This window comes from Coffea arabica, chromosome 4e (assembly GCF_036785885.1).
Source record: "Coffea arabica cultivar ET-39 chromosome 4e, Coffea Arabica ET-39 HiFi, whole genome shotgun sequence".
NCBI lineage: Eukaryota > Viridiplantae > Streptophyta > Magnoliopsida > Gentianales > Rubiaceae > Coffea > Coffea arabica.
The window spans coordinates 20,278,800-20,291,782 of NC_092317.1; the positions used below are offsets into that span (position 1 = coordinate 20,278,800).

The following is a 12,983-nucleotide window of genomic DNA, read 5'->3' on the forward strand; positions in this document are numbered from 1 at the left end:
TTTCATCAAACACATGGTAGGCAAACTAACTAACCCTACTACCACTTGTTTAGTTCAAGAAGATTAACCACAAATTTCATCCAAATAACTTGTAATTTGCCATTAAATCTTAAAGTACATGATATAACACCATAAAACCAAGATTTAAAGATCATTTACCTCTCTTGTAAGAAGCTTGAGTTACCCAAAACAACCACCAAACCGAAAGCTTCAAGCTTGGTAATCACACACTAGGGTTGGAAGTAGTTCACTCACCAATTCAAGTCCTTCACTTTTGATTTTTCTCTCAAGATCAAACTAGGTTTAGAAAGCATAAAAATGGAGTTTTCTTCCTTCCTTTGGAAGCTTCAAGGTGGCTGAAAATATGGTGGAGGAAATGAAGCAAAGTTGGTTTAAAATTCCTCTAATCCTTTGGTCAAACAAGACACATGGTTAGGGTTTGGCCACTTGGCCCAATTCTTGTCCATTTCTTCCTTAATCTTTGACTAATGATGTTTCAACCCTTCCAAATGTCCCAATATCTATTTAACACCTCTAAAATCTCATATAAAGTCCCAACCACAAATAAAAGACACTTGTTAAAAATGTAAGTGGTGAAATAATTAAAACCAACTCAAGAAAATGTTTCCATTCAAGTAAAAGAAAATGCAATGCAATGCAAGGGAATTGTTATAATACATGTAGAATGCAATGCAAGGGCATATTATAAGTAGTTTAAATCTTAGGGCAAGACATGTAGTTTAGGAGAATTGCATTTTAAAGTGAGGGTTCTCACACTCTCTCCCCCTTAAAAGAATTTCGTCTTCGAAATTCTCACCTTGATCACTGAATAGCTCAGGATATTTTGCACAAATGTCCTCTTGAACTCTCTCGAGTCTTGTGGTCACACACTATAGTAAAAGACTAGCAATACAAAACCAAAATATAGGAAGAAATTGAGGTTCCAAAACTTTATTTAGAACATGCATCAATTTACAAGTTTTATACCCGTATAACTTATCAAAAATATAATATTTGCTTGTTCCAATCGAGGAGTAATCCTCATGTACTTACAAATCAACGTTGCCAAAAGTCATTTAGAGCACAAAAGTATCACTTATAGTCAAACGTTTGGAGAAATTAGAAAAGACGTTCAAAATACAAAGTTGGAAATTGGCCGCCCTAAAATGATTTGAAGAAACTCATTTCCTTTCATTTAAACCTCAATTCCACTCATAAACCAACCTCAAAATAGTTTACCAACTCCAATCCTAAAGTTGGAACAAAAGTAAGAACAGTTCTAGGAAAACAGAAATTTCCCAGTTTTGTGCGATACCATTTGAAAATCATATCTCAAGCTTCTTAAGTCCAAAATTTATAAAATTTATACCGTCAGAAAATAGATTCAAAGGGTTACAACTTCCTAGAAGATACTATTGTAAGATTCTCTCCACAATTCAGTCAAATTCCAACCTAAAGTTGCTGCTTCACCCAGTAAAAGACAGAACAGGTATGCAATTTCACTCAAATTTGAAAAATCACAAATATTCATGGAAATTGAGAACAATGCTGCAATTTTCACGATTGATAGTACTCTGAATCTAGTTTCAAACTTAATAAACGAAACTCAATTCTGACTTTTCTACATCAAGATATAATAGATTTCCTAAAACTGCCCAAGGTTCCCTGCGGATAAATTTTCAGCGGCACTTCCTTCGTGTTTACTAATTTTTCCAGCCAATTCAAGGCTTCATCCTTCCCACAAAACCGCTTCAACTCAAGCATATACATACCCAGCCAACAACTCACTAAATCAAACATATAACTGTTACCTACTCAAGTTAAAAAATGAAACCCTAAGCTGAAGTTCCTAATCACAAGTTGAATTTTTTTTTAGGCAAGTCAAACTAGCATATAAAAGCTAGATATTTCACATAGCAAAGCTACCAAACGATGGCCAACACTTAAGCATCATGTGTGGGCAGAAAATTACCATAAAAACTGAAAATTTCACATCACAACTTCAAACCATGAAATTTTCTCATGAAACTACCGAAATTGAAACGCTAAACCACTATTTTGCATATATTTGAAGTAGAGGAAAGTTTATTGCCAAAGTCACCTTGTACCTTCAAGAAAGATGGAAGTTTAGTGCTTTTTTTCTAAAATTTCTCCACTCATGCCACTACCACAATCTATTTAGGAAGGAAATCGTAATAATGCAATGGCTAAAACACCATGCTAAATAAAATCAGTGAAGATATCAAAAGGTGAGAAGTGACACAAACTTTAATCTCGATGAAAAGAAGAGTTAAAACTTGGTTACTATTCTTGCTAGCTCTTAAACCCATACACTGTACATTGAATAATTTCCTCTTTTCGAACCACAAACGAAAAATTTTCACTTAATTTAAAGACTAAATTATAGTAATAGACTCATGGATAAGGACCCAATACTGGCCAACCACCAATGTTTTAATAGCACTTATTAAAACAGCAGGTACCAAGTCCACTGTTCCTAACGGAAATACAGCTTACTACATAAAATTTCACTACGCATAGTCCAATGGTTACAACTATTTTAGGCAAAACCTCACTAATGGCTAAATTTGATTAGAAATGTCTTAAGATGCTATTCAACTAGGCGAATGCATTAATTCAAACTTATTCCTTACCTCTTCTGGAATCCCTTCGTATTTCTTTTTCAATTCTATGTTCTGGTACAGTAGTTCAATTTTCTCCAAGTATTCTTGTTCCCATCGTCCTTCTCAGTGCTCAGCTAATCTCTTTTGGAACTCTACTTCCTTTCGAATATTCTCTATTTTCATATGCAGATCAGTCACATTTGTCATCTCGCCGATTCACTTAACTCGATGATAGCTTGCCAGGCAAATCAAGAGAGCAGAATAAGTAACTAATTACAATTGAAAACTCTAGTCATATAACTTTTAAGTTTATTCACTTCCAATCCAACCACAAGGAATTAAACTTAGCTATTCTCAAATGAGATAGATAAGGAAGTAGAATACAGGTAGGGCAATATCTCAAAATATTATGCCACTTATTCTTATTCCGGGAGTTTAACACAAGGAGTATTCTTATCACTTATGTACATAATGAAATTCTAAAGTGTACTTCGTATCTCAAAAGTTCCACACCCTATCTCAAGCTTTTGCATACAGGTATAGGAGCCAACTTTTTTTCTCAAATCCCATACATAATTCCAAAACTCTCGATCTCAGCACGGTAATAATCAAGCCAAATCCATACTTTGACATTAGTGGATAGGTGTCAAGGAAGTATAGGCAAGGGTAGTTCATCGAGGACCAAGTTACAGGTATCAGATATTACAAGAGAGGTAGAAATACCTATATAGTTGCAGTTAATACCGCCTCCAAATCCAATAAACATTTATCAAATTCTCACAGTCATAGGAGAAGGAAACATGTTTTCAGTGCAAATTTCTCGACGTACACTACAATGTAGCCACCATCTATAGAAATCCTAGTCAGACTATTACTAGATTAGTCCATGATAACCTTCCGGGATCCGTTCCCTCGATCAGTCCAATTACTAGGTCAAATGTTAGAATCTTCCGCGCCTTGGCCTTTGCCATCAAAACCTACCTCAAGAGCAAGCAAGATATAGACCCTTATTCTAGTGCTCTCTACTTTGGTACTCAGATACAAGAATCCAAAATAAGATAATTCACAACTCGAGCCGGCCAGTCCCAAGAGTAAATCACCAATATTAGAGATTCCTACCCGACGTACATATCTATCTTCCCCAAGTATCATGAAAAAGGATTTACGTTTATAACAATTATGATTCATAGTTTACGCCCAACAAGAGCACCTAGCCCTTTCCACTTATTCACCTAATCGGGACCATAACACCACTTGGCTCCAATCTCACCTCGCGTAGAGACCACACGAAATGACTCTGATACCACCTGTGACAGCCCCATCTAACTTTAAGGCGTACCCAAGGGTTTGACAGATCGCCCGCCCAACTCTCGCTAGAACTCAGTCAAATAACATGAAGATTTACAAATAGACCCTCAAAAGAAAATGAAATTATTACAACCAAAGAGTCGAACTTGCCAAAAATCAAACCAAACAAGTCGGCAAGACACCTATGCAGTTCTCATACCAGCAACTAACAAATTTAGAAGAAAACGAGGCCTTCCTCAATTTAACATCTCATGTTCTCATCCCTGTAAGGAAAACAAATGGCGTAGAATGAGTTAGAAACCCAGTGAGATTCCAAGTAATTAAGTAGGTAAAATCCGAGACAAGATAGCATATTCAGACATTGAGAAACAAGTCAATTTCAATGAGATTATAATCTAGTATATAATTGTGCAAATAGCCAGATAAAACATGCAAAAGGGTGCAGTAAGGAACACATTCTTGTCAAAAGATATAGGTTGCTCTCAGAAGCAAGTTCCACAGTAGCTTGATCAAGGTCCGTTGACTCTCCGTCAACCACAAAAGTATAACGTCCGTAGATCCCCACTTTACACCAGTTTCCGTCCACTGATCACCCCCTACCGGGCCCGAACGTCCAAGAAGTACCCAAGGTTCGTTGATCTCCTCGACCAAACCCTTGCCGACTCGATTTGACCAACTAGCCCCGAGGTTGGACTTATAGTCCCAGATATACAGTAATTCAGGATATGACTTATAGCCTCCAAGTATTCAGTAATCAAGATTGGAGTCGTTGGCAATTATCCAACACTCACGCAGTAAAGCTTGGAGATGTTAGTTGTCACTTAACGCTCCGTATTTAGAAATAAACAGTGGTTGTAATATTCGAATATACCAATTAGTCGAGGAGATAACACTCCACTCGACAAAACAGGATAGAGTTACTGAGACGAGATGAGAGGTACCTCCCACTCGGATAGAGTGTGGTACATGCGACCGCTCAGCCCTAGTGTTGATGAGTTAACTCTCCAATCGACTTAATCGAGATAAAATTACTGAGACGGGATGAGAGATACCTCCTACTCGGATGAAGTGTGGTACATGCGGCCGCTCAACACTTGCAAGTCAAACACAAGTACAGGTCAATCAAGTTCAAATGAGTACAAGATTATTCAAGAAAGGGAGGCCAAGTGTGATAATGACACACTCACCTAGCCAGAATCAAGTCGCAAGTAATGTCTAGTAATTCATATTCTCAAGTATTCCAATACTGTTCAGTAATTCACACTCTCAAGTAATGTCCAATAATTCATATTCTTAAGTATTCTAAATATTTCAAGTCAATATACAAATCAAGTTACTTGTTCATGCGTGAAGGAGATATCAAGTGTTTAGTCAAGTCGGGTCAATTGAGTGTACATAAAAGCGCACTCGCCTAAATAGGTTCAAGTCACAAATAAGTTCAACATATCATGTTTCAAGCTTTTCAAGTATCTCAGGACCAAACAGTTGAAAATCGGATGGTTACAAAAATTTGATCAAATAAGAAAACTGGAAGAAAGCCGCAGAAATCAGAAACTTTATTAGCAAGTCCGGCCACAAATCCGATAAGATGTTGGCCGGATTAAGGGCCAGATTGACAGGAAAAAAAAACTTAAAAATTTTGAAAACTCACTGCGTCAAATCCAGCCGAAAATCCGATCAGAAAGTAGCCGGATTCTGGCCACTTTTCAGTTGTAACAAAACGGCTAATACATGTTTTAACAAAATATCACAAGTTTAGTCGAGTTAGGTCAAGTGCGAGAAAGTACACACTTGCCTATGAGACGAGAAAACAAGTACTTAGCATTGTTTGACAACGATGAGTAGGCCTGCAGGCGACTCGAGCTGCTCGCGAGCAGCTCGAGTCAAAGCTCGGCTCGAGCTCGTGTTGACCGAGCTCGAGCCGAGCTCGAGCCTTCGTTTCTTTGGCTCGATAGCTCGACGAGCCGCTCGTTAGGCTCGAGTCAGTGTGAAATTACAAATATACCCCTGAATCAATTAAAATTTACAATTTCCTCTATTAGGTTAGGTTACCCAATTTTCTTTCTTCACTTCCTTGGATCAATCTTCTTCCTCTGGCTCCGCCGACCGACTGTCCCACTGCCAAACTCCTAATTCGTACTTCCGCTACCGCCATCTCTGCTAGCTCCACCTCCACCACTTCCGCTAGCTCCTCAGCAACCTCCAAGTTTTCTCTGCTGACTGTCCTCAGTCCTAACTCTGTCGCAAGTGCAGCTCCAATGAGCGGGGGCACTCGGGTCCCTTACCTGAGAATCGAAAACACCAGATTCATCCCAGTATGCACGGAGCCAGAAAGGCAACCCTCTTGAAACCATGGGAAGTCCCAAACTCCCAATTCCCCGTTACTGCCATATCTGCTTCTACTAGCTCCATCTCCAGTTTCTCCACCGCTTCCACCAGCTCCACATAGGCAACCCAACCAGCTTTTCGGAACCCAACCACTTCAACGAGGCTGACTGACGAACCCAACCAGCTTCTCAGTGAATTCCTATCTCCGGATTTTTTCTAAGCTTTTCCAGCGAGCAAGTGCGCAACCCACCGAGCTTTTGTGCTTTGAGCGTGCAATGCGCAGATTGGTAAGCTCTTTTTCCCTGATACGTGCAATTTCTCACTTGCTTATTGTAAAATATGTATTCATATTTGTTGTGTTAATGTTCTTGTGCTCATTCTAATTCTTGTTGTTTCAAATGCATGGCTTCCAATCTATGCTTAAATTCATGCTGCAGTACTATAGATAAATTGCGTATATTTTCATCTCTGAGCTACACTCATTTAATTTTCTCCCCTTTTCCTATTCTCGTCTTCATTCTTCTTTTTACTTTTTCTGGAATGGAGGAGGCCATGGATCTACTCTTGTTGCTTTCCTTCTTGTGGTGCTAAAACTGCCTAAACAAGAAAATAACCAGGGAGCAATTTGAGTTTAATTCGGCAGTTTTGGTCTGCTCATGATATATGTCATATGGAGATTTGAGAAAGTGAAGAACGATTTTCAAATGGACTATGTTTTCTAATTTTGTACTGTCATGATTTGCCGATTTTTGATGTAAAGTTGAACTCAGTTGTTGCTGGCCATATAAGAATATTCAATGCTGTCAGTCCATTTTCTTTGCCATACATATTGAAACCCTGGAAATGGAGTTAAGTTAATTGAACACTATTATTGTTGTATGTCTGCAGGTGATAACTCTTTGATATTAGTTAACTTGTTATTTTTTACATTGAAAATTCATGACCAAACAATGCAATTTTTCTTGTAACTCTATAAATATAATATTCTGTGCCAAAGATTTGATTGGTACATATTTTCTTTATATGTAATTTTCTCTGCTTTGAACGTTCATGGGATGTCAGGGACCTGACTGATTTGGTTGTTTCAGTGTCCTTATTAGGATTTCTCTTTTTTGAGTTTTTAAACATGTCAAATCTTAAGTGATATGCGTGTATTTCACCTAGCCCTGATATAAGGCAACTTCTTGTCTTGTATGTTTTACAATTTAACCTGTATTCACTGCTTATTTTCTGGAATTCTATTGTACATCTCTGTGCTTTTGAAGAGGGAAAACTTTAGGTGCAGCACAACTTCTGTTGGTGTTCAATCTCAGCTGAGTACTCTTGCACAGATCATTAAAACTATTGATCCAAAGCTACACCAACATCTTGGTATTGGCTGCTAACCCTGTTCTCTTCTAGATATTGTTGTAGGATTCAGAGCCTTAGCTTTGTGGTTCTTGCATCTACATGCAGTGTGCAAGAGTTTTCTATGCTAGGCAGATCATTGGCGAGGGATCAGTGGACTTTAAATGGATAGTGGTTATTTAAGTTCCAAGTGGACTAAATATTTAAAGACTCCAATATTTAAATCCATCAGAGCTTAGGGTACAAGATTTACTTTCTGAATATGTTCTGGCCCATATGTTAACTTCATTACTAAAAAGGAAAGCCTCAATTAGAATAAATAAAAGAGATTTCAGAAGTGTGTAAAACTTGTTAACAGTTAAAAAATTCTACAGCAAACTGCATTTAAGATGTTTATGCCAGATCTTCAGTTTCTTTTCTTCTTTTCTAAAGGTTTATACATGCCAGATCTTCAGTTACTGAAGTGGCAAGCCTTGATTGTACCTGAGCAATGGCAATGCTGCGAACTACTAGAACAGAGTTTTGGGATATTCCACATAGTTAATTATCTGTCTCTATCACTTACCCTCACCCCCAAGCTTGTACTTACTATTTCATACTCCTATTCTGTACAAAACAGTGAGGACAAAAAAGAATGTGTTATTCTTTTTGTTCAATCTCATAATTAAATCTCTTTGCTTATTTTTCATTTGCTATCTTCTTTTGATGGATCCACTGTTCCTATTGGTCTTGATGACTTCTCTTAGATGTGTGTCACCCCAAATTAAAGTAAAAAAGAAGATGGACTTTCTTGAAAATAATTACTGCTACTAACTTGTTTCCTAGTAATAGTAATCTGTTTTGGGACTAAAGAATGTTGCTTATGGCTTTTTTTTTTTTTCCGTTTGGTATAGTTAAAAGAAATTGAGAATATAAAATGGATACGTCCAACCAAGAGCAATCTTCACCAATTATTAGATCAGTTGGTGATTCCGCTAGTCCAGTGAATATCATTGACAAGGGTATTGCTGTTAACATTGACGAAGAGCTGGAATTCTCTCTTGGTGATGAAGAATTAGGGAGTGAAGATGAAGCATTAGAAGGTGATACACATGCAACCACTCAAACAATTGTAGAAGAAGCTGCTGCGGATGATGGCTTAGATGCTTTTCGAAAAAAAAAGAGGCAGAAAAAATCAGTAGCATGGGATGACTTTAAAGATGTTGAAGTTGGCCATCAAAAAACTCTCATGTCTGAGTGTATTCATTGCCATGCAAAGTTCAAGAAGACGAAAACTAGTACAACTTCAAGTTTGCTAAGGCATAGGAAGTCATGTGCTATCCGATTGCAAAAACTAAAAAAAGCAACACAACAAACAAAGATCAATTTCCCATCTGCTGATTCTGCCGAAGCTTCTCAAACCTACCTTCACTCCGGGACGTTTGATATGGCAGCCATGAGAGAGGCTACTGCTGAATGGGTGCTTATGCATGAGCATCCATTTTCAATTGTGGAGGAAGAAGGCTTCAATTTGATGCAAAAAAGAGGGATGCCCGAATGGCAAAGAATCAATCGGACTATGAACAAAAATGATTGCACATCAGTTTATGAAAGAGAGAAGACAAAATTGAAGAATCAATTAAAGAAAGTCAAGAAAATCAGCTTGACTACAGATCTTTGGAAGTCCAAGAACCAAAAAAATGAGTATATGGTCGTAACCGGGCATTGGATTGATAGCAACTGGAGATTACAGAAACGGGTTCTCAACTTTGTGCACGTCCCTCCTCCACGTCGGGGCATCCAAATTGCGGATGCTATTTTCAAATGTTTAACGGATTGGGGAATTGAGAGTAAGATTTATACAATCTCAGTCGATAATGCCTCAAATAATGACAGTGCACTAAGATGTTTGAAGGACACTTTCTCCAGAAACAAGTGTCTATTAGCAAAAGGAAAGTTATTTCATGTGAGATGTTGTGCTCATATACTGAATTTGATGGTTCAAGACGGACTTAGTCGGATCAAGGAAATAGTTGACACAATCAGGGACAGTGTGGAGTTTATCAATAAGACAGATGGAAGACGCTTGCAATTTGCTAAAATTGTACGCCAGCTGCAGTTGCCAGAAAAAATGCTAATTTATGACTGCAAAACAAGGTGGAATTCTACTTATGAGATGCTGACTTGTGCACTGAAATTTCAAGATGTTTTTCCAAGATACAGAGATAGAGAGCCAAATTATGATTTTTGTCCAACCACAGAAGATTGGGAAAAGGTTTCAAAAGTGTGCGATATTTTAAAAGCTTTTTGGACAGCAACTCATGTGATATCTGGTAGTGATTATCCGACAGCAAATTTATATCTAAATGAAGTTTGTCGGATAAAAGTGCTACTAGATAGTAAGGTTGATGATGAAGATGATTTTGTCCGGTCAATGGTGCAAAAGATGAAGCTGAAATTTGATAAGTACTGGGGAGAATGTAACTTATTAATGTCTATAGCAGCTATTTTGGATCCCAGATGCAAGATGAGGGTCATAAACTATTGCTTTCCATTACTTTATCTTCCACATGAAGTGCAAAGCAATATAGGCAAGGTTCGACAAGCCTTGTATGACCTATATGATGAATATGTGGAGATACATGTTTCAGGCCAAAGTGGATCATCTTCTCAACTACTAATCGGCAGTGATCACCCAACCAAGAGCAGTAGTAGTGCATCTTCATCAGTGTCCCATGTTTCGGGTATGAGTGAATTTCTGACCCATATTGCTACCGTTGAGAGTGTTCAACCCGTCAAGAATGAGTTGGATACCTACTTTGAAGATGGTCTCCTCACAGCTGCAGATGATTCAACGATAGACATCGTGAATTTGGATGCCTTGAAGTGGTGGAAAGACACGACAAAATACAAGATTCTTCCCAAGATGGCTGCTGATATTTTAGCCATTCCAATAAGCACTGTAGCTTCAGAAGCTACATTTAGTGCTGGAACCAGAGTAATCGACTCTTACCGTGCTTCCTTGGCTCCAGAAACTGTAGAAATGTTAATGTGTGCTGGAGATTGGTGTCATAAGCTACACGGGGTGAAGAAAAAGGAAAAGGTAACAAAAAAAAATTATCACACATAATATTTAAATTCGGCCTTACTATTTCTTAATTTCTTTTATTTTATTTTTTTGTTTTTCCAGAAATTGAAGGATAGACAAGAGATTGTGTTGCCTATTTCTTGACTTCGGAGATGTTTGAGGTAATTTACCTTTAATTTTCTATTTAGAGTTTTGTCCAATTCTAACTCATGGTATTAAGATCACAGAGGTTAGTGCAGAATTGCAGATGGTTATAGAACGCTGGTGGAGTGCAATCATATATGCGATGGTTATGTGTTGTGTTGAGTTTGTTCCAGTAGGAAATTAAGGCAGTAGGGGACATCTTGCGCCTAATGCAAGGAGCAATATATTGTTTTCTATTTCTGTTTTTTGTCTTTTTTTTATCAGCTTGTGCAATTGCATGGGAAATTGGTGCCCTTTCGATTACATGGAAGAAACTTTGCTATTCTATTGATCTGTTTTACCATTCTTGCGCAATGCAGCAGGCTAACAATGACTACGATCATGTAGATGAACAAACATCTTATGATGTAGGCACCCTTGTGCTCCTGTTAACTTATGGTTTCTTTAAGGATTCGAAGATTTGATATTCTTTTCATATAGATGAATAATGTCAATAATGATAGTTGCGTGATTTGCTTGTACTAATAAGTTGATTTCTTTCACATGTTTATGAAATTTAATGATGCAAATGGTTTATATCATCTTGGAAATTGTTATACTTTTTGCATCTCACATTTGATCTTCTTTTGTCATGTATTTCATTTGCGTCATCTATAACTCATTGGGTATGAGTTTTCTGTTATTAGTATATCTCCATTTAGTTATCACGCATGAGTTCTCTGTGTATTGCTGGTTATCACGCATTTCATTTCTTTGATTGATGGTTTCATTCTTATTTGGCATTTGCATTTTTGCCAAATCGTTTTTCTTATGATTCTTTTAACCTTTAGGAATTTTCTGGAGTTGGAGTTGGTGGACTAATTCTCGCTTCATGTCATGCCTTGGTTCTTGTGGACAACAAGCTGCTTTTAATTTGTATTAGTGGATATTTGTGGAAATTTGGATAATTTGTATTAGTGGGCATCTGGATATTTTTGGATGATTTGTATTAGTGGATATTTGGACATTTATGATTGTATTAGTGCATAATTTGTAGGCCTCAAGATCAAGAATATGTGAAAAATTGTTATTATCATGCTAAATTTTGTCAAAAATATGCGGACAAAATTGCTGTTTTCTTGCTTAAATTTCCAGAAATTTTCGAGCTATTTTCGAGTTCGAACTCGAGCTCCTAACGAGCTAGAAATCGAGCTGATTTCGAGCTATTCGTGAGCCAGAAAATCGAGCGGAACTCGAGCTATTCGCGAGCCAGAATTCGAGCTAGGCTCGCGAGCTATAAACGAGTCGATCTCGAGTTTTCTTTTTCCTACATCGAGCCGAGCTCGAGCTTTATTTTTCGAGCTCGACGAGCTCGAGCTCGAACTCGAGCTCGCGTATAAATAAGTGTAGCTCGACTCGATAAATTCAAAACTCGATTCGGCTCGGCTCGTTTGCACCCCTAACGATGAGCAAGTAACACGTAAGTCGGTAGAATAACCACTCGAGGGACCAACAAGTCAAGTGTAAAACTAACAAGTCAAGTGCAAGACCAACAAGTCAAGTATAAGCAAAGCACTTCATTTCATATTACTATCACAAAGTAATCTACAAAGGATCGAGTATGATAAAGTACATTCTCGTCCTAAAGGTTATCAATTCAAGAACAATTACTTTAACCAAGTAAGCATGTTATTCAAGAAAGGAGACATTCCACGTAAATATTTTCATGTATTTGGAACACTCACTTATCAAGCAATGTAGAATTCAAACGTCAAGTTCCTTGGTTATTTCACCACCGTTTCCCAATCCTAGAGCAACGAGTGAAATCATTAACAAACTAGGTTCAATTCTAACACAAAAGTGAGCTCATTAGGTGACCAAGTGAGTGGTTAAATCTATTCAATTCACCATACAAGTTAGGCCCAAAATGCAGTAAAAGTTCATGAGAAAACAAGTTTGACAAGTGCAAGAAAGTTGGGCAAAAGAAAAGTTTCATCCAAGCTCAAGTTGTTATTCGCGGGTAAAACAGTCGTGCCCGCGCAGTCTTGGGAAAACGGCTATATCTCACTGTAGGAAAGTCGGAATCAGGTGCCGTTAGCGGCGTTGGAAGCTAGACTCAAAGAGCTTTCCAAAGGTACCAAATACACACTCTAGTTCATCTCCTATCAGTACCAGTAGCTCGGACA

General features: G+C 37.8%; 1 protein-coding gene and 1 long non-coding RNA gene across 2 annotated transcripts; both read left to right on the forward strand.

Annotated features, from left to right (window-relative positions):
• Window positions 1-8,523: 8,523 nt before the first annotated feature.
• On the forward strand, window positions 8,524-10,675 carry LOC113729160 (zinc finger BED domain-containing protein RICESLEEPER 2-like). Its single transcript, XM_072046533.1, has 2 exons — window positions 8,524-10,584; window positions 10,649-10,675. Exons 1-2 carry the CDS (start codon window positions 8,524-8,526, stop codon window positions 10,673-10,675), a joined length of 2,088 nt encoding a protein of 695 aa, XP_071902634.1.
• Window positions 10,676-10,767: 92 nt separating this feature from the next.
• On the forward strand, window positions 10,768-11,893 carry LOC140005736 (uncharacterized). The gene is made up of 2 exons (XR_011813306.1): window positions 10,768-10,835; window positions 11,649-11,893. It is a non-coding gene; the product is annotated as an uncharacterized lncRNA (long non-coding RNA).
• The last annotated feature ends 1,090 nt before the right edge of the window (window positions 11,894-12,983 follow it).

Coding starts and splice junctions, on each gene's coding strand:
- LOC113729160 (XM_072046533.1), top strand. CDS start 8,524: ATGGATACGTCCAACCAAGAGCAATCTTCACCAATTATTAGATCAGTT. Junction 10,585..10,648: donor CATTTAGTGCTGGAACCAGA/GTAATCGACTCT, acceptor TGTGTGCTGGAG/ATTGGTGTCATAAGCTACAC.